This window comes from Micromys minutus, assembly GCF_963924665.1.
Source record: "Micromys minutus genome assembly, chromosome: 24".
Taxonomy (NCBI): Eukaryota; Metazoa; Chordata; class Mammalia; order Rodentia; family Muridae; genus Micromys; species Micromys minutus.
This window is the reverse complement of record NC_137959.1, coordinates 18612873-18638738: the sequence shown is the minus strand read 5'-3', so window position 1 is coordinate 18638738 and position 25866 is coordinate 18612873. Positions and strand designations below refer to the sequence as shown.

General features: G+C 50.2%; 2 protein-coding genes across 2 annotated transcripts in view; both read right to left on the bottom strand.

The window, feature by feature from the left end:
* CPNE2 (copine 2) overlaps positions 1-15635 on the bottom strand; it is a 34578-nt gene extending 18943 nt beyond the window's left edge. Inside the window, exons 1-2 of the mRNA XM_080936857.1 lie at positions 15498-15635; positions 521-738 (exon numbers count right to left, since the gene is read on the bottom strand). Of these exons, the coding sequence (XP_080792983.1) occupies positions 521-700 (180 nt within the window). The 5' untranslated portion in view covers positions 701-738; positions 15498-15635. The remainder of the gene's footprint in view (positions 1-520; positions 739-15497) is intronic.
* Positions 15636-22497: 6862 nt separating this feature from the next.
* NLRC5 (NLR family CARD domain containing 5) overlaps positions 22498-25866 on the bottom strand; it is a 66290-nt gene continuing 62921 nt past the window's right edge. Inside the window, exons 43-48 of the mRNA XM_080937365.1 lie at positions 25210-25293; positions 25057-25128; positions 24725-24808; positions 23478-23561; positions 23056-23139; positions 22498-22622 (exon numbers count right to left, since the gene is read on the bottom strand). Of these exons, the coding sequence (XP_080793491.1) occupies positions 22520-22622; positions 23056-23139; positions 23478-23561; positions 24725-24808; positions 25057-25128; positions 25210-25293 (511 nt within the window). The 3' untranslated portion in view covers positions 22498-22519. The remainder of the gene's footprint in view (positions 22623-23055; positions 23140-23477; positions 23562-24724; positions 24809-25056; positions 25129-25209; positions 25294-25866) is intronic.

Genomic DNA, 25866 nt, shown 5'->3' with positions numbered 1-25866 from the left:
CCGACTACAGCCGCCTGAACTATTAGGATATAATAAATGTGATAGTTGTGTATTCATGGGTAATAATTTAGACGGAAGTTTAACGATATCACTATATATATGGAACTCACAGAGATCCGTTCACCTGACTTTGCTTGTGCTGGTTTTTAAAGGTGTGTGTCGCCACACCACCACACCCAGCCAGAAATATATTTTAAAGTAATTATTTTATTTCTCTATGTGTTTTTTTTCAGACAGGGACTGAATAACATAGCTGGGATCGACCTGAAACTTGTGATCCTCCTGCCTCAGTGCTGGAATTACAGATGGATACTACCACACCTGGTTTAAGTCATACTTTAAATCCATCTAAAATAATGTTTAATTCTAAAATAAAAAAATAAAAATGGTGCCAGTTTCCAATGTGATCTTCCACCACCAGCCCTCATCCCATGAACCCTGGCACTACCTGGATCTAAGAGGAGTCCCTCCACAGCACAGCCAGTGCTTGCCCATCACAGACACTTGTGGCTAGTCTCACCTCCATCCACCTGCCGTTGTCCTCTATAAAGAGGACACAGAAAGGGTCAGACTTGGAAGTGACGTCCCGGTCCAGCAGGTTCTGGCCACTCACTGACAGCTCCACTTTGCACACACAGCACTGAGAAGCCAGGGGGATGCCCCCTGAGGTGGGCGCGCCCCCGTCCGGAATGTAGGCCATGGGGGTTGGTGGTGGCAGCAGCAACAGTTCCTGGCAGTCTGGAGAACAGGAATGAGCGTCAGAAAGGGACAGATACTCCTCACGTGCCATGCCACCACAGGGAGGCCCCACTGCTTGACTCTCAAGAACTGGGTAGAGAATGGGTACACTGGTATAAGCCTGCAATCCCAGCATGCAGGAGGCTGAGTGCATGGTTAACCTGGATTGGCCAAGTCTCTGTTTCAAAATAAAACAAAGAAGTAGGTGGTAAGATGCCAGACGGTGTGTGTGTGTGTGTGTGTGTGTGTGTGTGTGTGTGTGTGTGTGAGAGAGAGAGAGAGAGAGAGAGAGAGAGAGAGAGAGAGAGAGGTGGGGGGGGAGAGTCAAAGGCTGTTAGAGGGATAATACAAGAGACTTGGAAGGAATACGGAGTCTCCAATAGGCGTATGGTCCACTTTGGTACCTTTTCTCTGCCTTCTGTCTTTATCCATGAGCTAGACACAGAAGGATCACAGGGCATCATAGTAAACACAGGTATCCTACATGCATGGTGCCAGAAAACCAAGGCTCCTCCTGAGCAACGAATGGGTTAGCATCAGTGGTGACTATGATGGGTTGGGTTGTCTTTGTTGCTCTGGCCGCTAGAAAGTGAACTTCTGGTAACCGATTCAAAACTGGTCCTTGTTCGCTGCCTGTTATGTTCTTCCCACATCTCCATTCCAGGCCCACAGCTGGAATAAAGAAGGCTTCAGAGCCTACGTAAAGGGCATGGGCACCAGTAAATGAACAACTATATCCTGCTGGAGTTGATCCTTGTCTTCAGCACAGAACTGACCCTCCCAGGCACTCTTGACTTCTCCAATTTCTACTCAGGACCAATGCACCTCTCCTACGGAGACTGGGCACTAACACTGCTAACGGCCAGTGGTTCTGTTTTCCTCAGAGGACAAGGTGTCCACATGCAGGAGTGAAGGACCATCTCTATGGGGGTAGGGAGCTGTGGAACCCTTTAGTCACTGGGCCTGTATGCAACCCAAAGTTCTCTGTGCCTGTTTCCTATCTGCCAACACAATGTCCCCATCTTGGCTCTTTGAGATCTAAAATACATATGCATTAACATGGGTGATAAGCCTAGTTTCCAAACACCTCATAAAAGTGTCACTAATACTTGGTCCCTTCACTGCTCAATGATCTGTATCTTCCCCAGGGAGGGGTCGGGTTATCCCTCTGCGCCTTAGAGTATGATAGGATGTCACTGTTTTCTACCTCAGACTTGTGTGAGACCTGCCTATAGCTTCTCCTGAGAAATGCATGGGTTAGTGAGCACATCCCAGCTCTGGTATCCTCTCTGGGGCTAGAGATCCTACAAGCCTCAAGTCTGGTTTAGCTGAAACACAGTGACAGGAACTGTATAAGCCTAGACCCTATGGGCAGTGAGGCTTCACAGTGAAGGTAAGAGCAAGTCAGAAGCAGGGTTGGCATAATCTCGTTTGCCCTTTGTGTGTGTTTGTGTGTGTCTGTGAGTGTGCACGTGTATTCACTTGTATGTACATTGGGAAGGCTAGTGGTTGACATTGGGTGTCTTTCTCTGCTGCTCTGAGGATAAGATCTCTTTCGAGTTCATCATTTTGGCTAGTTTGGAGGGCCAGTAAGCTCTGGGACTCCTTGATGCCCCCTTGATATTGGAGTTATAGGCATCACAGTAATGCCTGATCTTTTACCTAGATTCTGCAACTTCAAACTCAAGTCCTCACATCCTCACGCTTGCAGGGCAAGCATCCCTTACCTGCCGAGCCACCTCCCAAGCATCTCCACCTGGTCTTTTGAGATAGGGTCTCTTGGTGAAGCTGGAAGTCACCTATCTGGCTATACCGGCTGGCCAGCTGGTCCCAGGGATCTGCTTATTCTCCCTCCCACCCCCACCAGCCCACACAGCCCTGGATTACATGTACATCACCAAGTCTTTTACATGGCTGTTAGGGAATCTGAACTCTGGTCTTCAGGCTTGCATATGGGCTGTCTCCTAGTCCTTTAAAATGTTGGTATCTGGGCTGGAGAGATGGCTCAGTGGTTTCAGTGGTTAAGAGCACTGACTGCTCTTCCAAGGTCCTGAGTTCATATCCCAGCAACCACAAGGTGGCTCACAACCATCTGTAATGAGATGCCCTCTTCTGGTGTGTCTGAAGACAGCTACAGTGTGCTTATAGATAATAAATTTTTTAAAAATCTTTTTAAAATGTTGGTATCTATGTTTGTTTGTTTGTTATGAGGGGTATGGGTGGGTGAACATTCTTGACAGAGGATCAACTCCTTTCTTCCTGGAAGGAGAAGCCCAGGGATGTGCAGAGGTTGTTAGTTCTACTGGTAACTTTACCCACTGAGCCATCACCCCCACCTCCCTTTCTTGAGGTAGGATCTCATCATGTAGCCCTGGCTGTCATTCAATTTATAATCTTTGTCTCTGTCTGCTGCATACTAGGATTACATGTACCGCCATGTTTGGCTTCCCGTCTTCTCAAAGGCTCACTCTGCCTGAAACAGCTGACTGTTAGGCTAAGGAGCAGCTGTTCCTGTCCCACAGCAGACCAGGAAAGATCACTCCACAGGCTTCTACTCCAGACCGAAGCCCCTCTCTAGTGCCAGTTTCCTAAGGGACACTGCAGATAGGACATAGTGCTTGCTCAGGCACCTCCTGGTAGGGTGGGGACACAGAGAGTGAAGAAGCCAGTCTTCAGCCTCCCCCTCCTACTGCCTGTCCCTAGAACCTCATGACAATCGCAGTTCCCAAAGCATCAGGCAAGCACTGCAATTTTTCTGGCAGGATTTATTCTTGTTGGTTAAAATCAGTTTCTGCACAAAGGGCTGAAGAGTCATGCTTGTGGGATGGGAAGCAAAGCCTCGGCTGGCCAATGGGCATCCAAGGGGCCACAGGGGCCCCTGTTCATCACCCTACTTTATATACAGGGAATGCAGGAAGAGAAAGTGGACACTGTCCAGGGCCACCATCCAGGAAGCAGCAGGGGCTGCTCAAGGGGCTCTCTCGATGCCCAAACCAATGCAGATTCTCACCAGAGGAAGAATATTGGGCAAAGAAGGGGCAGCCGGGGAACCCATCAGACCAGGGAACCAAGAGGCAAACTTATAACTAAGCCTGCTGAGCAGGAAAGCCAAGGACAAGCCCATTACATATGTATGTATGTATATGTGTGTGTGTGTATGTATGTATGTGTGCATGTATGTGTTTGTGTCTGTGTGTAAATTTGTAGTGATAGGGATTTAAAATTTGGGCCCACTACATGCAAGCTAAATGTGCTACTAAAGTACATGCCTAACTGGTTTTTTCTTTCTTTCCTTCCTTCCTTCTTTCTTTCATACATATTTTTAAATTTTGAGACAGGATCTTACTGTGTTACTCAGACTGGCCTTGACTCCACTCTATAGCCCAGCAGGCCTTGAACTTGCTATCTCCTGCCTCAGTTTCCCAAGTAGATGTGATATTAAGCCTGTATCCACAGGTTGGCTCCATTCCCCATTTTAGTAAGGACCCAGAACTCAGGTCTTCAGCTCCTCTGGTATCACCGTATCCACATACTCCCCCATCACTAATATGTGGGCTTCACCTACCTTCTATTTGCAACACTGGTTTCTCTACAACAGATTTCATGGGTCCTAGATTTCATGGACCACTATAGCCCAGTGTTCTGTTCCCATATGGAAGGGGTCAGGCACACTTTCTGTCTGGTGTAGCACACACGTGGACCTGGCCACATGAAAACACTACTCAATATCTCTCTCTCTCTCTCTCTCTCTCTCTCTCTCTCTCTCTCTCTCTCTCTCTCTCTCTGAAAGGCCCAAGCTCACATGACCGCTGAGGACACATCTTCATGACAGTCACCAGCTTATCCATGTACCCAAAATCTTGCCTTTTCGACTGAACTAGCATTCCATCTCTAACTAGCTGAGGGCAAACCCATGAGGGCCTAGTCCAAGGAATCCCAGGACAACTCCACCTGGGTCAGCTCCAGCCCCAGCTGATGAAAAACATCGCTCTATGAAAGATGGGTGGGGTAGTGGACTCCTCCCCAACCAGGGGCAGGGCTCCCATCTCTAACTCACCCTCTGGCAGGAAGCTTCTGGATCCCCGAAACGGGGAGCACATGGTGTCTGAGGTTGAAACAGGCAGGGATCGGAGTGGCCCTTGGTGCCAGCCCGGCAACGGGACAGGGATCTAGACCCTGAGGTCTGACGCAATGGAAAAGGAAACCACAGCCTGGTTGGGCCAGCCCCCTCCCCTCCCTCAGTAGAAGACAGCAAGGTGTCATTAAGGAGGGGGTTGGGTCTGTGTGCGCATTGGGCAAGATGGAAAAGCTCCAGGACAGCACCATCTGCAGGTAATTTGGGGTTTAGGGCTGGAGGAGGGGGTGCAGGCAGCAAGAGCCTCTCCCAAGGATGATAGGACTCTTGGCACAGGTGTGGGCACAGGTCTCTGAGAAAGAACTTGGAGTTAGGGATGCAAAACCAGTAGGCCCATTTCTAGAAGAGCTAACTGAGGCAAACAGAAGGCAGGGCTTGGAAATGACCTGTCACGGGTCACACATTCATTCAACAAACATTCCTTGTATATCCTAGGGTTGCAGTAACAAGGCTGAAGAGCAGGCAGTGGTGGCACAGCTCTCAGGAAGCAGAAGCAAGAGGGTCGTGAGTTCAAGTGTAGGCTGGGCCATATTTATACAGTGAGACCCTATCTAAAACATATAGAAGGTTAGCCCCCAGGGTGGCCATACCAACCAGACCAGGCAAACTGCCCTTGATAGAAGGGTGGTCTCTACTAAACTACACATCAGATAGAGTATTGCGGTTCTGGCCAGAACTTTGGTCATATATGGCCAATGACTCCCCCCCACCCCCCCCATGTCCTCTTCCCACTCCTGCCCTCCTGCCTCTACTTCCCCTGCCGTAGCCAGGCAAGCTGCAAAATCTTTTCTGTAACAATGCCTAATTCAGTAGCTCTCTCGTGCCCAGCCAGAGGGACAATAAGCATGTAAGTCAAGTGTTACCACAGAATCTTCTAATGTGACCCTTCTGGATCCCAAGTCCTAGCATCACCCCGGGCTGAGGGAGCCAGGCTGAGCTGATCCCTTTCCAGCCATTCTCCCAAGTTCCCAGTCAAGCTTCACTGGCTTCCGGTCTGATTTCAAGTATGCCCACCTTCTGTCTCCCCGCCCCCACCAGCCTTCAGCCTTTGTGGTTCCATTTGCCGAAAATACTTTTCTCCTCTTGAAGGGTCCCCGTTGTCAGCATTCTCAGAGGTCTGCCAAGATCACTTAAGGCAATGTGATCTGTCTCCACACACCCCACCATTTCTTTAAGTAATCATGGTATCCTACATGATTTACACATTCCTCCATAAGCTCCTGGAGGAATAATGTGAGTTCTCAAAAGAGGCCCCAGCAGGGCCCCGCCCCAACACAGACCACGCCCCCAACACTGACTCCGCCCCCAGCACGAATGCAGGTCTGTATACTGTGAATCCCCTGCAAGCACAGCAAAGGCACCAAGAGCCAGGAACCCAGCAGCAGGCTGTTCATCTGAATCACTCAAAAGCCACTTCTCCATCCTTGGATCTCATAGCCCTCTGAAAGATCAGAAAGAGATGCAAGGATCGCACCTAAACATTAGAGGCCCACCCAAGAAGGGGTAAAGGATAGACGGAGCCCAGGAGCCTTATGTGACCGAGGGACCTCTGTAGCTGAGCCAGACGCAAGGATCCCAACTTTGTGGTGGTAGTTACAGGTGATGACAAATGAAGCAGGCTCAGGAGACGATGGCTTGCAGGAGACCCAGACAGAGGCAAGAGTGGAAGGCAGGCAAGGAGAGATCTAAAGGGGCCCAGCAGCAGCTGCTCAGGCCCAAGATTCTCAGCTACCACCACTCTAGGGACGGGAGGCCTTGTGGGACTACCAATAAGTACTCCTAGTAGGAAGCCATAGAGACTGTCAAAACAGCACGCCCAAGGCTATACAGATGGCTGAGTAGGGAAGGGGCTTACTCTACAAGCATGGGGACCCGAGTTTGAATCCCCAGAACCATATAAAGGCAGGCATGGCAGTGTGAGACTGTAAGCCCAGTGCTTCTGTGGTGAGATGGTAGGCAGAGACTGGAGACTCTCCAGAAGCTCACAGGCCAGCTAGTCTGTTATACACAGCAACAAACAACAAAGAGACCATGCCTCCAGCAAGGGAGAAGGGGATGACACCTGAGCTTGTCCTCTGACCTCCACACGACGGTGTGTCCAGCTTGGTATTTGGAAGATTAAAAAAAAAAACAAAACAAAACCCTCTGTTTTCAATGCAAACTCTATGGAGCAAAGTGTTGCAAAGCGTTGCTAGTGACAGTCACGTAGACATTTGGTTTTCTGGCCAGTAGCAAGTAGCAGTAAATGCACAGACCCTGGACATAGTTTCCTGCATGTGAGCCTCCGGTTCTGCCACTTCTCTACAGCGTGACCTCAGGCATATGACTTAACGTCTCTTGTTCCATTTTGTCCTCTGCAGAAAAGAAGGCAACAAGGTATGTCCCTGGGTTGCTCAGAGGATTAAGATAAAGCACATTTGCTATTAGAGTGGGTCTTAATCTCTGGGGTGGAGACAGCAGACCAAAAAAAAAAAACAAAAAATAAAAACAAAACAAACAAACAAACAAACAAAAAAAACCCAAAAAACCAAACCAAAACAAAAAAAACCAAACCAAACAAAACAAACCTGTGGGCACAATGCACCATGTTAGTTAGGCCTAGGGTGGAGGATGGGGCCAGGGAGCTGATAAGAGACTGGCACATTTGGTGGTAGCTCTGGAGGTTTCCAGTTAACTCTCTGGCTTTGACACCCAAAGGGTGACAGAAGCCACAGAACCTGGTGGGCACCACCTTATAAGGACTGTAGCTTTTAGCTTAGGGCTTTCCTGCTCCTAGCATGGTTCCCAGAAAACACCAGAAGTGTACCATCTGGCCCCACCCAGACTTGCTCCATCAGAGGCCCTAGGGAGGCACATAACTACCCGTGTATGAACAAGCCCGGCAGGCAAGGCTGGGAGGCCAAGTACACACAAACCACGGGTTTGGCAGGCAGGTGTGGTTTCTAACGCGCTCCCCAGAGTGATTTTGAAGCTGCCCACCTGCAGCCATGATGAAAGCAAGGAGACAGGCACCAGAGGCCGGGACAACGCCTTGGGGATGGCTCTAACTTGGCCCGCACATGGCCTAGTTAAGCAGACATGACACTTGGCTTCCACACAAGCCCTGCCATGCCTGACTTAGATAGTAATTTTCTGCTAACTAGAACCCTGAACTAACCAGTCAGTCCCTCCTTGCCTGCTGGCCCCTAGGGCTGCTAAGTCCTCAAGGTTCTCTTGGAGTTTTGGGATGGGTCTTGAGGGCCATGATGGCATCCCAGATGAGGAGGCCCAGGAACTCAAAGGGCAAGCACCCCATCAGGACTCTCCAGAGAAACGGAGATGATAGTATGTCTGCATCTGTACACTAAGAGGCTGATTTTAAAGAATCCGTTCTTTGCACCACAACGGGGCGGGGGGGGGGGGGGTTAGGCCTGAAGCTTGGAGGGTAACATGGGCTGGAAACAAGGTTTTTTTTCTATGTTGTGCTCCTAAGGTCCAAGACCTCATCTTAAAGGAAACTCTGGCTGAAAGCCATCTATCACTGGATGGGGTCCATGCACCGACGATAATCAGCTTTGCCCAAAGCCTGATTTAAATGTTAATCGCATCTTAAACATACCTTCACAGAAACATCTAGACAGGTATTTGGCTAAACAACTGGTCACTACACGCCAGCCAAGTTCACAGAGACAGTAGGCCATCCAAGCAACCTTGAACTTTTAGGGGGCAGGAGATGGGGTACTGACTTCTCAAGTGTGGGAGCTCCAGGATACCCCTGACTGTCAGCTAAAAGTGAAGGGGAACACGGACTAGCCACCCCAACAGAAACAAATTTGAAATAAAGAAGAGCCACTACAAGGTCCAATCCCATTCTGAGTGCACCGTGAGCTTTACCTCCTAGACACCCCGCTCAAGGCCTTGTGACCATGTGACCACACCCACTGTCAACGAAGGTTTCGGTTGGATAATGGCCTAAATGGTTCCTGCCTTCTGGCTCCCAGGCTGATAACTGCTCTTAAAATCACTCTCTTTCTCTCCTTCTCCCTCCCTCCCCTCCCTCTCGTGTGTGTGTGTGTGTGTGTGTGTGTGTGTGTGTGTGTGTGTGTGTGTGTGTGTACAGATGCACACATACATGCAGGCAAGAGGACAACCTCAGATGCCATTCCTCGAGGTTTCTTACTGGCCTGGAACTTAACTGTTGAACCCTAGGGAAGGAGTCAGCTGTCTTTCTAGCTAGGGTTCTAGGAACTGAACTCAGGTCCTAGCGCGTGCCTGCCAGCACTGTATCAACAGAACCATCTCCCCAGCCCTTGCATCTGCTTTCTCACCCAAGGAAATGCCAGGACACACTGAAAGCTCTGTTTCACAATGGTAAAAGTCTCTTGGGTGTCCGTTTTCCTCTCCAGACAACACCTAGTCCCCCTGGTAGGGCTCCCATGGTCCACCTCCTCACCCTCATGTCTCTGGCTATGTTCTTCACTATATGAGGTTCCAACAGTGCTTTTTTGTGAATCCCCAGGTCTACACTTGCTGTTCCAGCTGCCTGGAATGCACATTCTCGTCCTCCGCCTGACTCCTTTTACTTTTCCCATTCAGTTCAGTAGAACTGAGTGCGGTATCACTCACTAGGTACCAGGCCCATCTCGATCCTCACGGTGGTCAAAATTGTAGAAAGCTGACCGGTCGCATGTTGCCAAGAATGTAGAATAACTAGAACTCTGACAGTTTGCCAGAGGCAGTGGGATTTGGTGCAAACCATTCAGGAGAAACATTTGGCAGGGCCTGCAAGCTAACTCCTGACACAAATGTTCACCAAAGGACACTCGGGAGGATACCCACAGTGGTAGCCTGAGCTGCTACTGCTGTGTCAGCATGAAGGATGCGTGAGCACCCTACTGAACTCCTTACCTGAGGTTAGGTGTGAACAAAAGGAACCTACGCTGTTCAAAGAGATGACAATGGTGACAGGCAGCAAGCAACATGAAGCTGATGAGAAGCGACACCAGAAGGAGGACTGCGCATTCCCATTCCTGGGCCCAGTTGCTGTTGTCGCAGAGGTACAGCTCTGTCATGGTATCCTGTGTTGGGGTGATTCTCTTTCTTTTTTGAATTGCTGGGGTTTGGACTGAGGGCCTTGTGCACTGTGACACGAAACCCCACACTCATCCCTTTTGATTTTGAGACAGGGTCTTTGCTGACTGTGAACTCACCATACAATATTTAAGCAGGGGTGAGTTGGGGGGTGGTGAACGACACAGAAACTGGCAGACCCCTCCACAAAACCCTTGCTGCTTTCCTGGTCGCTGAGGAGAGCCAGTCCAATATCACCAAATTAAAAACATTGGCTTGAACAGAAAGACGGAGGCTGATGATACTGACTGTAAACTTTCAGCAAACCTCTTGCTCCAGGCTCTTGAGTGCTGGCTGGGAATACAGGCATGTGCCACCACACTCAGACTCTCATTTCTGTCATTCCCAACATGGACGGGAACAGGATGGGAGCTGAGCAAGTTCGAGGACACGGTTGGAAGAAGGTATTACAGAAGTCGAGGATCACAGAGCCACAAAGTTCCTGGGTCTGGGAATTCTTGGACTTTAAAAAATTATTTTTTTAGGTGTATGTGTGTTTTGCGTGTGTGTGTGTGTGTGTGTGTGTGTGTGTGTGTGTGTGTGTGTGTGTTGCCCACAGAGGCTAGATAAAGATATCAGATCCACTAGAACTAGAATTATGGATGGTTGTGAGCTACTGGGAACTGAACCCAGGTTCTCTGCAAGAGCAGCAAGTGCTCTTAACCACTGAGACATCTCTCTGGCTCTGTGGGTTGTTGGTTTTGTTGTTGTTGTTGTTGTTTGTTTGTTTTGTTTTGTTTTTAGACTCTGGGTAGTCTAACCTTGATATGGCTAGTCTGGCACTTCAGAGATCCACCCTAGCTCTACCTCTTGATCAAAGATGTGCACCACCACACCTAGCTGAACTCTGGGATTTTGGAATAACTAGTTCTTAGACACTCTGGGCAGAAAAGGTGCGCCCTGTTTTCCCTTCCAGACAAATAAGAGTCCTGACCTCAGTCCCACCACTTCAATATCCCTGCTTGTTAGAGAAGGAGGGATTCAGAGTCAAGACTCCTACTCCCAGGGCCTTTCCTGTGCACTGTGGTGGCTGTGTGGCTCCTGCCAAGTGGCAGGCAGCCCCAGGAGCAGGCTGGCACTCACTCTGGACAAGGTGATGGGGTCGTGGATCTCTGCACATAAACCACTTTCTACTTCAGCTACGGCACTGGGTACTGTGCTTAAAAGACACCACACTCTGCCAGGCAACCAGGCCATTATAGGGATAAATATAGATGTAGACTGCTAGGCGAGGAGGCTGTGGCAGGGGGTTGGCTCTGATGCTCTCCTGGGACCCTCAGTTTCTGCCAGGCCATACTGGGAAGGAGGCTGGTTAACACCCACCCAAACTCTGGTTCCACGTGCAACTCAGCCACCTAGGGCCTTCCCAGTGTTACTACAGGGACTGGCCAAGTGGTCCAGCAGGTAGCCTTTCTTGTTAGGTCCTTCTCTTACCACTCCCTCCTCCTTTCTAGGTCTCTGCCCTTCATCTACAAAGTAGGCTTGGGTACCATACTCTCTTCTGCCTCCCTGGAAGCTGAGGGATGGACAGAGTTCTCTGTGCTGCTGAGTGCTCTGAGCACTTAGGGGACCTCAGGGGTGAATCTGGCCAGAGGGAGGCCCCTAACTAATGGAGAGTTGAGGGTTTGGTGACCATGCGGTTTTACTCAGAGATTGGGCTCAACATTTGCTCCCCCACTGTGGTGTTCACACCCACCAGGGGAGTGCCATGGAGCTACTAGGCACTGACTCATTATGTGAGAATCTTTCCCCTCTGTATCTGTTTCCCTGACTGTGAAGTAAGGCATGGTCAAGCCCTCTTCGAGACTTGGGGTTGTGGCTACAGATACCTCTCTGTCCTTCCTAAGCTATCCAGAGCCTGCCTTGACCACAGTTACACCACTAACATATGGCAGTCCCTAACCCAGATGGCATGCTTGGAACACTTTTAGCTAAACAGCTTTTAGGTTGCCCATTTCTGAGATGAAGAAACTGAGGTCAGGGGTCGGAGCTAGAGTTCAGTGGTAGAGCAGTTGACTGAGCACGCTTGAAGTTGAGTTCTATCCCAGTACACAAATGGTCACTAATCAACTATAGGAAAGAAGGAAGGAGTGAGTGAGTCAGAGAGATTAAGAAACATCTAGGTTAAGTGGAAAATGGATAACACTTCCCAGCATTTCTCAGTCCTCTGGTGGACAGGCAATGGTAGAAGGTAGTAACCGTGGCTACCTATACCCCAGCTTTTTGGGCCAGGAAATCCTGCTCTGTTCTCACACACCTTTCCACACCCCATCCTGGCACCCAGCATAAGGAAACCAGTGTCCCTCCAGGGACTCAGGGTAGCAAGCTCATAATCCTTCCAGGTTGTCACCTAACGCTCAGGACCTCGTTTGGGATGAAGGGTAGACTCTCATTCCTCACACAGCATTTACTGGGCACCTTCTATGTTCCAGATACTGTACGGAAGGCAGAGCCTGTTCCGTGGAGCCGATGCCCACTGGAGGAAGAGAGAGGTAAGGAGCCAGTGCACAGACAAATAAATAAGATCACTTGAGACTGACAAACACCCTGGGAAAAGCACAGCAAGATAAAGGGATGGGAATGTCTCCTTCCTCCTGTCTCTTCCTCTCAGATCCCAGGGCACAAAGATGTGGCTGCAGGTGATACGTAGATAGATCACTAACACACTATCACTCCAGCACACTAACCAGTAGTTTCTTTGACCTCCATGGGAGCTGGATTCAGGAGGCAAACAAGAGCAAAGGGCACAGAAGGAACGGTCTAGCCCAGGCTCAGCCTTCAAGCATCGGGAACCTTAAACTGTCTCTCCAGGACAGCAAGGGATGGGCCATGATTGGACCATCACCATCCCCAGTTTGCCCTGCCTAGATGGTGCCTCCTGCTTTTACAGAGACCACACTGGCCTTCCTGAAGCCATGCACTTCAGTGCGAGATGGCTGGATCCTGGAGGCGTTCTGCGCCTACCTCTGCAGCTCCAGCCTGTCTGGCAGGGCTAGGCAATGGCAGAAGAGAGGAAGGAAGAAACATTTAGTAAGTTTCAGCAGGTAAAGAGTCTCTCTCTCTCTCTCTCTCTCTCTCTCTCTCTCTCTCTCTCTCTCTCTCTCTCCTGACAGGAGAACAATTACTAGAGAATGCTTTTTTTTTGTCTTCTGTTCAAGCCTCAGAGCCCAGCGAGGTCAGCTCCAGGCGGGGTGTTGGGGCACCTACACGGGATGCACCACCTCAAATGTGTTCTTTATACTTGGGCTGAGTAGAACCAACCTTCCTACCCAGGCCTCTCTGGCCCTAGAACAGCCCAGAAGCACCAATGTCTGGATTCCAGGACTCGTCTCTTAAGCACCCCCTCCCAATAGAAGGAATGTTGAATGCAGTCATGCGAATCAAGTGTACTAATATTCCCAGGAACAATGGGGTAACAGCTGTTCCCAAATGCCTCCCCAACCAGTCACAGTGCTGGCACACATGCCCTTTGTCATCTAAATGGATCCTCACAACTACCTTTAAGGAAATACAGAATTACCTGGAAAGAGAAGGGGGCAGAGAGTGCACACCTCACTGTTATATGGATAAACCGACACTCCATTTTGACTCTTTTCTTCATGTGGTCCCCTCGGGATTTTAATTCTCACAGCATTGGGGGAGGGCTTGAAAGGCAATCACAGACCCTCATGAAGAATCCCCACTTGTAAGAATACCTGCTCTGTTTCCTAGCCCTAGCCACCGTATAGCTCTGCAAATGGGCTGGTATCTCAGTCTGTCCTCATTCTACAGATGGAAAAACACCCAGAGCCGTGTCTCTCTCTCTCTCTCTCTCTCTCTCTCTCTCTCTCTCTCTCTCTGTGTGTGTGTGTGTGTGTGTGTGTGGTGTGAAGGCATGAAGGCATGAAGCAACAAAGAACTCAAGCATCCATAGCCTTTGCCCCTGGCTTTTCCATGCACAAATGCATCTGATGAACTCTCCTACTCCAGGGGCTCATCCACACCTACGGACAGCCCCTGAGCTCACCGGGCCCCCTACCAGGGTGGTAATCAACTCACTATTTAGTGTTTGTGTCTGGTCAGTGTCTGGGAGGCCCTGAGATGATCCTACTTTATAGAAACTGAAAATGCAAAGTTAAGGCCGCCATACCCCTTCTTGTCACAAAAAGGCGTTCAAGGCCAGGTCTCTCACAGCTCCCATATTGGGGCTGTTCATAGGCCTCTAGAAATGACAACCCAACCAAAATGCCTCCCTTCCTGTGGGAGAAGGGCTCTCATCCAATTAAAAAAAGCAGTGTTCTTGACCTCAAAAGGGGAGCAGCAGCCAGGTGACCAGAGGTCGGAGAACAGAGGACTAGAAGTTAGGAGGCACCTCTGGCCCTGACTCAATCCTCAAGCATCAGGGACCATATATTGTTTCTCCTGGACAACAGCTTCCCTGCCAAGATGGCAGGATGACCAGGTCCTCCCTCTTTGACACACCAAGTTCCTTCTGAGTCCATGATGAGGGAGCTATATATTCTGGAGTTTGGCTACTGCCTCAGCTGCCTGAAGAAGACAGAGGGAGGGAATCTCCACAGGCAGGAAGGCAGGACTCTAACCCTGACTAGGGACTCCTCAGTAGGAAGCCTGCCTGGCAACGATGCCTCCAACCACAGAAGCCATAGATGTCTCCAGGGGCACCATAATACCCCTTCCCATCTCTGTGTGAAAGCCCCACACCTCTACATGATGGAGCTCTATGGTCAGACAAAACAAAGGGCATCTGGGCTAATCGGTCAAAGGCCTTTAGCCTTGCCCCTTCCTCCAGAATACTAACAGGGCAGGAAGAATGGCCCCAGTTCGGGAATGCTATTGCACCTGTGACCTTGGGCACTCCCAGCCTCCTTTTGAGGTAGCCCCTTATCCAAAGACTAGCCAGCTGTACCAAAGACAGGATTCTGAAAGGGAGGGGAAGAGAAGGAAAGAGGAGCATTTGTCTCCTTTATTTTTCCCAGGAGCATCGCTGCGGGGATGGGAAAAAAAGAAGGGCTTCTCGCTTCCTCCTCCACCCCTAGAAACACACAGGTGCCAGACAGCTTTTGCGCAAAAACTAGTTTGCAAACACACTCCGACTTCTGGAAAGCCGCCCGGCACTATTCCCCATCTCTTCTCCCGGGTTGGAGCAGGGAGTCGGCCCTAGGGCTGATTCGGAGCAGGGCCAGGTCCGGGTCAGGGTGGGGTCAAAGGGCTCGCTCACCTCACATTGTACTGGCTGCGGTCGCCAACCCTCCACAGCCCTCCAGTTACCTAACGGTGGAAGAGGGTCCCCAAATAATTAGTCAGCGTCCCCGAAGCCGCCCATCCATCAGACCCCCCGCAGACGGGCGCCCCCGCGTGGCCGGGTGAGAGCTGAGTGACCCCCATCCGGGTGTGCTGCGGGAGGGGGGGGCAGGGACGTCGGAGTCCCTCTGGCAGAATCCGCTCCCCTCGAAGCCCCAGGCCGAACTTGGGCGCGCACAGTGCCCGGCCCACCCTTGCCGTGGACCCCACTCACCGCGCTTCCCGCAGCCTCAGCGTGCTCCGGGCCGCCGGGGCATCCCCGCGCGCTGTGCTGTCGGCCGGGCGGCGACGCGGGACAGGCTCAGGGCGCTACCCGAGCGGCCGTACCCACTCCTGCGCTCGCCCAGGCTGGGGCTGGCCCTCCTCGGGCCGCGGCTACAGCGCGGGCTCCTCCCTCCAGTCGAGGGAGGATGTGGGCGGGAAGCGGGAGCAAGGCGGGCGCTTCCTGGAGGGGCGGCTCTCCGGGCTGCGCGGGAGCCTGTCCGGACTCCCGGCTGGTGGCCCGCGAGGACCTGGACGCAGCAGGCTGCCACTCTGCGCGACGCCGTGGATTCGCACCCAGCGCTCGATCCGCCGCTCTGGGCGTCAGGCACCGCCGAGCTCCGTGCTTTACGCTCTGGCTGAAGACGCGGGGACCCAGGGGTGCGATTTCCTGGCCCTCTAGACCACGAGGCGCCGCCCGCGGCTTTCACCCCAAAGGGCTCAGGGCTCAGCTCAGAGCCCTCGGGGAGACGCCCAGGACTTGCTTCCGAGCTGTTGGAGCCGCACAAGAACCGCAGTGTTTTCTTCTTTTAATTTTATTATATATATATTTTATTTCTTTCAATAGCTTTCTCTTGCCGCCTGAGACAGGGAAGATGACACATATTCCCGTGACAAAGACGACGAGATAAAGACGTTCGGAGTGGGTTTGGGATCAATAAGCAGTTCCGCGGAGCTGAGGCCTCCCCTCTGTGCAGCCCGCTTTTGACCCAGAAGAGGCACCAGTTCTTAAGGGACTGTTTTGTCTCTGGGCAGCTGGTGGTCACTCAGTGGTATTTTGTACCCTCCGAGCAAGTTAACCACTGGACATCAGGGCCGAAGCTTTTAAAATCAGATTCCGTTGGGGGTGGGTTGGGGGTGGCTGTGCAAAGCTCTTGTCAGCATCACTAAAGCCCTGGACTCTGATGGGCACGGACTGGGGGATTGTGGGGCTGAGCACCTAAGCCTTGCGCTTGGGTTGTTGGTTTTCTATTCCAGACAGATGAGGGTTAATGCGGGAGACTCATGCTGCAGCTACGAGCTCCCTCCACGTCTGAGTCACAGGCACTTTGCAGCCTTAGAAGGGCCCCCACTAAGCAGCCCCGGGGCATAGAGCTTTGTTCTCTCTGCCTGCCTGTCCCCGGAGCTTTCTGCCATTCTCCAGATTCTCCTCTGTCTTGCACAGAAAGTCCTCCATGCCCTCTGCTCAGCTCTGGGACAAAGCAACCTGTGGCGCCATTTAGCGCGGAGGTAGAAAATGGGGACTGGCATAATCTTCTCCAGACTGGGAAGCAATGCCAGGCAGACAAGTAGATGGATAAGTTCAGGATGAAAGGCAATTAGCATAGAGACCCAACTCAGCCACAGGACTCAACTAGCATTCTTCTAAGTACCCAGAAGAATAAGGCGATTGGAGAGTCTAGGGGGAAGATGTCACTAGGTCCTGGTCGGAAGGGCAGAGTACTAAGGTGAAGAGTCACAGCAATTCCATTCCTAGGTACCTACCCAAGAGAAATGAAAATGTATATTCATGCAAAAAAGTTGAGCATGAATGTTTGTAGTTCAGCATTCTTGGCAACATAGTTCGCTAGAGCCAAATGTGGGAAGAATCCAATATATACCAACTGTTCATAAGGGAATTTCACTGCATAATCCCCACAGTGGAATATTACTCACCCAGGAAAAGTACTGACACATTAAAGTAGGGATGGTTTCAAAGGTAGCCCATCATAAAAGACCTACTGAAAAATTCCATTTTAGGAAATGTCCAGAAGAGACATACCCACGGAGGTAGAAAGGAGATTCTAGGATCCCTTAGTTATTCGGGTGGGGGGGGGTTCCGGGAGGGAGAATGGATGGGTTACTCTTTGATACAGGGTTTCTTAGAAGGAAGAGAAAAAAGGTTTCTAAATTAGGATGTAGTTATGATTTGGATCTGGAATGTCCCCAAAGGCTCATGTGTTGGAAGTTTTATTCTGTAAATCATTTCACTGTTGGGAAGAGCTGGAAACTTTAGGAGATGTGACCTGGTCAGAGGAACATCACCCAGTCATGCCCCTGAGGGTGTCTTTTCCCTTTGTGCAAGGGCGTCACCAGTACCTCTCTGTTCCTTTGACATTATGAGGCGTGATGCTCTGCCTCCCCAAATGTCCGGTAGTAATGGAGCCTGCATAGCATGAGCCAAAACCACAACCCAGAGGAAACTGTACTTTTCAAGGCTGATCACAAATGTTTTGTCACAGTGAGGAGAAGTTGACTAACAGTTGTGTAACTATATAAACCTAAAAGGACATACATGCTTTAAAGGGCAAGTGTCAGACATGTTCATTATCGCCTTAGATAGGGTTTTACTGCTGTGAACAGACACCATGACCAAGGCAACTCTTCTAAAGGACAATATTTAATTGGTTTACAGGTTCAGAGATTCAGTCCATTATCATCAAGGCCAGAGTATAGCAGCATCCAGGCAGGCATGGTGCAGGCAGAGCTGAGAGTTCTACATCTTCATCTGAAGGCTGCTAGTGGAAGACTGGTTTCCAAGGGGCTTGGATGAGGGTATTAAAGCCCATGCTCACAGTGACACACCTACTCCAACAAGGCCACACCTCCAAAAAGTGCCACTCCCTGGGCCAAGCATATAGAAACCATCACAGTTATATCTTCATAAAGCTGCCTTACAGCCAAGGACAGAGGTCAGGAGACATGGGTCACATGGTCGTCCCAGATTAGTGTCACGCACCGCATGTCAGATTCGAGACCAAACAGTGAAAGTGAAGCTTCCCGTATCTTGGGAATCTAGAGACTTTTCCGTACAGTTGGAGGCCTGAACCCCTTGAAAGACCCCTATGCGGCTCATGTAACTCAGCACATGCTTCTGGGGTTTTGTTCCCCTGATTCTGGTTGCCTGGCCAAACTGCTCAGAGTAACCCAGGTGGCCTGTGCCCTTCCTTGTGTTTGTAAACCAGAGATAACCCATGCACATCAGCTGCCAGGACCTGGCTGGCCTCAGGTGTGTGGGAGGGGAAGGGACAGAGGGAGTTAGGATTATCATGTGTGCACCAGTACCCCAAAGCTTGTCTCATGGGTCTGAGACCATAAGGACTCAGTGAAGGCAGTTTTTGCCTGTGTTCAGACCACAGGGAACGCTTCCTCAAGCTCCGATGGGATCAGGAGTGTTTGGGGTAGTGTGGTCAAGGCTTCCTTTCGATGTTGACTGGCCACCCACTGGTGAGTAGAGGTGTGACCTACTGGTGACCAATAGTGGGACCTAAGCTGCCTGGTGATCGTCAGCAAGCTGACTGCTGAGTGGTTTTTTTCCTGTAAACTCTGGATGTGGTTTTCTTTGTTCTGTTAAAACAGAACCTAGGTGGGGATGCATGAACATTTCACTTGGCAATAGGGGGAGGGGCTCTTGTCTTCTGAACACCCAGACCTGCAGGCTCCCTCAAACCCCGGCCTAGGAGAACCTCCCCCCCAGCTCGTTCTCTTTTGGCTCCTTAGAAATGCAGAATGCCAATCCCAGGAGGCTCAGGCTTGCTGAAGCTCAACCCTCACATTCATCACACGTGGAGGTTTTTATTACTGGACATTTAGGGATGGAGAGATGGCTCAGCGGCTAAGAGCACTGGCTGCTCTTCCAGAGGTCCTGAGTTCAAATCCCAGCAGCCACATGGTGGCTCACAACCACCTGTAATGAAATCTGATGCCCCCTTCTGGTGTGTCTGAAGCTATAGTGTATTTATATGTAATAAATAAATCTTTAAAAAAAATAACTGGACATTTATAGGGAGCTTCTTCATCAGTCCCCCAAGGTGGTTTGAAACAGTGGCCTCTGGACAGCTGTGCGTGCCGGAGGACAGAACAGAAAAGCAGTGGAGGGTTAGAAATAGAAATATTATTTCTGAGTAGAAATAATAATTGCAGTTCCCATTGGGAAGATGGGCATTCGTGCCATCTGCGACCCCCTGGGAGAGATGAGTGACAGAGCACACAAGCTTCCATCCTGCAGGAGAACTTAGGTGCTCCCAGGCCACATCCTTACCACCAGGAAGGCTCTCACACGGGCCTACCAGTGACTGGATTGCATTTGCTTCTCTCCATATCTTTAAACAGAGTCTACACCCGGAGGAAACCATCCATGACACTGGGCCCAACTTGCTTTAGATGAAAACCTGCCAAGGTTCCCAAGCAGGTAGGCGGTAGGAAAGGAAGTTTCTCAAGGAAAGGAACAAGGAATTGGCACGCTGACTTGAGGTGGGCCTAGCCAGCTCTGAATTGCCAGTCAGCCTGGGGTGTGTTCGACTTTAGAACTTAGGCAGAGTTAGAAAAAGCCTAATGAAAAACAATGGGCTACAAGGAAAAGACTGTCTCTGTTCTGGGCTCCCTGTCCTCGGAGACTGCTCTGTGTGTGTCACTTGGTCTGGCGTGTCTGGTAGACATGCTTGGTTCTTTTTAAATTTGACTATCCTGTCTTCTTCAATCTGGGCCAGACAGGAGTCAGAACAACTCCTGCTAGCGGACCTGGCAACTTCCCAGAAAAAGGAAAGAGCATTGGACCTGGGATTTCTTGGTAAACTTCTTGGATCCTCTACCTGCTAACTTCCTGCCCGTGTTCACCATGGATGGCGCCAGGTGTGCCTATTTTAGCCGATAAGAGTGTCTTGATATGATGGGTGGGTGTTTGGCACTTGGCCGGAGGACTTTCTCCTCGTGCTTGGTGGCATCCCGGAAACAATGCAGAGGGCCAAAAAGATCAGAGTCAAGTCATTCTGGTGAGCCACAGTATGCTTTGACATACCAAGCCCCCAGCCATGATGGCCTTCTTTCTGGTGAGTGCTATTGGGAAATTACTAGTGGGCCAACCTGCCCTCTAGTGGCACTGAGCTATAACTGCATCCTACTGGCCTGGCTTTTCACAACGTGGTGGTAGGAGGAGGGCTTGGGCCATCCCTGCACCCTTTATGACAATGAAAGATAAAGGAAGATAGAATATAATCAGCACTTACTTCTTTGTAACAGGAACTTTGTTCACCTTGCTTTCCTGATCTCACCAGTTAATGTGTGTCTGTACGTGTGTGTGTGTGTGTGTGTGTGTGTGTGTGTGTGAGGGGTATGCATGTGTGCCTGTGTTCATGTATGTCCATGCACATAGCAAGGGGCTAAGTCACATTCCCAGCCATGTTCAAAATGTGCCCCCCTCTGGGCTGGAGAGATGGCTCAGTAGTTAAGGGCACTGACTGCTCTTCCAGAGGTTCTGAGTTCAATTCCCAGCAACCACACTTGAACTGAGTTCAATTCCCAGCTCACAACATAAATAATAGGATCTGACACCCTCTTCTGGTGCATCTGAGGACAGCAACAGTGTACTCATACATAAAATAAATAAATAAATAAAAATTTTAAAAAATGTGCCCCACTCTTGGTCAGACCAACGTGATAGGGAGGGACTGTAACAGCCTGAGGGATGTGTGCCCCAGCTAAAGGCCACATCTGTGGGGCTTCATCAGAGTAGCTTTGTTTCCCCAAGGGGGAGGGCTCAATTAGCTCCCTCCACCCCACCCCATAGAGTCTCTCATAGGCCAGGCTGGCCTGGAATTTGAAATGTAGCAGAGAGACCTTAAACTTTAATTCTCTGCCCTCTATGGTCCAAGTTCTAGGGATGGGGTTATAAGCATATGCTACCGTGCCTAGCTCTGGGGAAGTCAGAGTTGGTATTTTTATGTACAAGTTCCCAAATTAAAAATACTGATCAATTCATAGAAGAGTTTTAAGGATTATATAAGTTAAGCAAAGCTGTTTCTACCACCGGAGCTTTGACACCAGCTTCCTGCGGCAGGTGAGGTATGGTGAGTTGCCCGTGGTCATGTGATCGGTAACTTCAATCCACTGCCCTTGCTGGTTCCCTTCTGCCTCTACATTTTCCAGTCCATAGTTCCCAGGTGGTGCACTTCTGACCTCAGAGAAGCAGGAAAGATCAGACACCAGTTACAGGCAAGACTATCGGCATTTATTGATCATTTGATGTGGAGTGTAGTGAGGCTATCCTCTCCCTTTTTGGAAGTCACAAAACAAAACACCATAGAGTTTCAAGTGGTTTCTGAAGCCTGCTGAGGTAGTGGGTAGGCTAGACCGAGTGGCCTTGCCTACTGTCATGGAGGTACCTATCCTTAAACCCTTGGCTTGGCCTTGTCCCTTAAACCAGGAAAGAGGAGAATAGTGTGAACTGTCCCAAGGTCAGGTTAGCTCCTAAGCTTGGGCTGGAAGTCCTCAGAACCCAATTAAGAGAAGGGAGAATTGAGGCTCTGGCAGGAGGGACTTCATGCTGAGTCCTTGGCATGTCCCAGACCCCTGACCATTGGGGCCACTCCCTCTCCTAGCACAAGACAAAATGCTCCTCCAGAAGTTCCTTATAATACTTTTTTAAAAATGGCACCAAGCATTGAGTTTAGCGCTTGGTGCATGCTAGGAAGCACTGTAACACTGAGCGATGTCCCCAGCCCTTTCTGACCTTTGAGACAGGATCTTACCACATTACCCAGGCTGGCCTTAAACTTGCAATCCCTTTGCCTCAGCTTCCTGAACAGCTAAAAAGGCTGTTCACATAGCATAGCCATTAGCTTAACCTCATGCTTTTTAAATAGTAATAAATTAAGTCTTGGACTTGCCCGTGGTCCCTGGCATCATAGGTGGATTCCTGATCATGTATGTGTACTGCCAATTACAACCGCTAAGGGTCTCTGACCAGGTATCATGCTATAAGTTCTATGTAACATTTGACCTACTCTGAGTATGACCTTCCCATATCATGATATATGATATATGATCCTCTTTTGATCAAACAAAGCTCCCAGTCCCTAAGAATGTGCTTCCTAAGGATTGTGACAGGAAAAATGTGCTCTTGCTTCCTGAGGCATTCAAAGGATGCTGGGCACCAACGGAGGTTCTTCTGAGCCCCGTCTTGTGGGTGATGTGGTCTGGAGAGATCCATCGGGTTCCTCAAAGAGTCTGGGGCTGCTGGTCAAAGAAGGAGAAGTCCAGCCTGGGTTCCTGTGTGTGCAGACTCCGGGCCACATCGGGAGGAATGGGGTTTTTCCAGAGGCTATGAGCAAAGACATGGACCTCAGCTCTAGAGTTGTTCCTTCCTCCTCTTGTCTTTGCTCCTAACCTGCCTACAGGGCGTGAGATCATAGCCTAAAGCAGAAGACCAGTGTAGCGATCTTAGCATGCTACTCCCTTCCCATTGAGAGTCAACTAGCTATGCCCCAGACTCTGCCCTATCCTGTCTCTTAGTCCCCACCGCCCTCCCAGGTACATACAGATGAGGAAGTTGAGGTTCAGAGACATAAAGTTACAGATGCAAAGTTTACACATTTGGCAAATGGTATAATTGAGATTTGATCCAGGTCTGCTGGCTGCCAAATTCCTGATGGAATAGTCCAAGTCCCTCTGGATAACCCTCAACTCAGACTCTGCCTTTCCCCATAGGAGGTTGCTTTAAATTGATGGGCATGAGTGGACTTCCACTACATTACCGAATGACTGGGATACAGGATCCCCGGACCAGTCCTTGAGCCAAGAGTTGGGCTCCACATTCTGTGATCTGGTTCCACTCCAAGCTTTTCAGTGGACAGTGATGTGGGGGTGGGGGTGAGGAGGAAGAAGAAGATAGAAGTGAGCATGAGGCTTGGAGTGGGGGTGTTCCTTCTCCATGTCCCATCCCAGGCAAGACAAAGTCACCTCTTCCCCATATGACCAGCATTTGGCAGAGAACAATAAAGTCTGAAGGCAAGAACATGGGAAGAACTAAGCTTGACAGGAGCTTGACCAGCTTGGGACAGTGTTCCAAGACACTGGACAGATTTCTAGGAGGCAGAGATACCGCAGTGACCTCTGGGCTTCTTCAGGATGAGGGTCCCTTCTGTACCCCCCCACCCACCCAAGGGTATAATCATACTCCACTCTTTTCAGCTGTCCCATCTGCGGCAGGACCTGGGCCAACTCAGCAGCCACCTCATCACCAAGGAGATTCCAGGACAGCCTGCAAGGTGGAGGAGGGGCAAGCTCAGAGGTGGGAGGGTTCTGAGTTAAAGGAGAGCAGTAGGAAGCCCTAAGTGCCACCATTATCATGTACAAGAGACATCCAGCCAGGTGCTTGAGTACCTTCCCCTGAAGAATTCTCAGAGTACAGGTGGTTCCTTCCTCCCCTGTTCACCCCCACCCTATTCCTGAGCATCATGTTCCTCAGAAACCACAATATGACTCAATGTACACCAAGCAAACACCTTGCCACAAGTACCTACTTCCCATGTGATAATGTGTGTCATATTTTAAAACCTCCCCCAACATTGTTTTTGCTTTAAGAAATTAATCTTCAATAGAAGCATATATCTCTACTGTTTGTGAAATCTCCATGTGAAGGGCTCTAGAAGAGAGTGTTGAAGAGAGGGAATAGAGCATTATATCTGTCCCAGGGTACTCAGTTGCTTCGCTCCATTCCCACTGGTTCAAAAGGAAGGGTCACTGGTCATTGGTTATAAAGGGGGGGTTCAAGATCAGCAAGTGCTGACCTGTGGCATAAGGAGGGGGGTTAAGAACCTTGAAGACTGAGGATTTAGCTCAAATAATACTCACCTGACTTGCATGAAGCTCTGGGATTTATCCCCAAGACAGAAAACAAAAAACAAAACAAAACAAAAAAATAGAACTCCCCAAGCTATTTAGGATGCAAACCTAGAAATCCTCTTGCACACTGTGCCCTGTACTTTGGGAGTTAGAATGTTCTTCTTCTCTATGCCCAGGGCCTCAAGTTCTAACAGGTTTAACAATCTGACAGGGCTGCCATGGTCTGGGGTCTGAGGTAGTGGGATGGCCAAAGGGGTCACAGCCAGTATGTTAGGGGGTGGCTTCTACCACTTCTGCCTTCGGCATTAGAACCACTAGGTCCAGGTAGAGGATCTGTACGCCCCTCAGAAGGTCTAAAACAAAAATTCTTGGAAGACCAAGTGGCCCATCTCCCTTCCCATCCCACAAACCGGCTCTGCCCTGTGTCACTGAGATGCATGGGGTACGATTATAAGGCAAGAAAGGGCTTCCTGTCTCCAGAAGGGAGGATTGACAGAGAGGCCAGGACAGCAGTAGCTCACAGTAGGCAGGTCCCCCAGGCATCTTTTTTTCCAACCCAGGGCCCACCCAAGCACTCACAAGATTTTTTCCAGCACTGGGCAGAGTGTGAGGTTGGTGGCAAGGTGCTTGGCAGCTTGGTCTTCAATCTTGCAGGACACCAGACTGGGATGGAATAGGAGTAGCCCTCTGAGACAGAGGTCATAACCAGCAGATGCTCTTTTCCCCGTAATGAAAGCAGGGAGGACCAAAGTGATCTGGCCAGGGCCAGGGGGCAGGTCTTAGAAAATTATCTTTCCCTCATCTCTTAGATCCCTAAGTCCCATCTCTTCTGTGATTCTTCTGTGAATAAGACTTCACAGAGAGTCCTGGTCCTTCTGCAGGGCCCCAGACAATCAGAGAAGGCCTCTTACTCAATTTGTCTAAGCAGTGGGAGCCTCTCAGAGAAAGGTGGGACACCTCCAGCCAGGTTATTCTCTGCCAAGCTGTGGACAGGATAGATACCAGTCAGAACTCCCCCAGACCCTTCCAACCTGCCCCTCATCCCAGGAAGGACCTCATCTCACCTGACCTCTTCTATGTGTGGGCATTGTTCCAGGGCCTGGGCCAGGCACAGGGTCCCCTCTGGACCCAGATGGCTGGATGGCAGACTGTGGAAAGGGGGAGGTGAGAGGAGCCTGGGGCCAGCACTGGAGCCTGGGAGCTTTCCTTAAGCCTCACACCCTTAAAGTTGTGCCTCACACTAGAGTAGCAAACTTAGCTGGCCTTTGACCCTGTCCCAGCCCACGTAGGACCCAGTAGATGCCAAGATCTTAACTTATGGGTCTGATACACTAAGTCCAAAGATTGGCTTCTTTATCTCCTAGAAAGTTAAGCTTCTCTCTCTCTCTCTCTCTCTCTCTCTCTCTCTCTCTCTCTCTCTCTCTCTCTCTCTCTCTCTCTCTAGACTATGGCACATACAAGAATCCCAGACCCAGGGCTACACTGGACAAGAAGCCATGAACTTGACTTGTAGAAGACAGAACCATTTGCACGTGACCTTTTGCTGACATTTTATTCAGACTTGCTCTGAAGCAGGAAAACTTGGGTTGGTGACATCTTTACAGATGAGGAAACTGAGGCTCAGAAGAAGCAGACACTTGGCCAGAGGTTCCCAGAGACAACGGGTAGGATAAAGACTAAGCTTAATCTGGGGAATGTGGAATGGCAGCAGGAAGTGGACC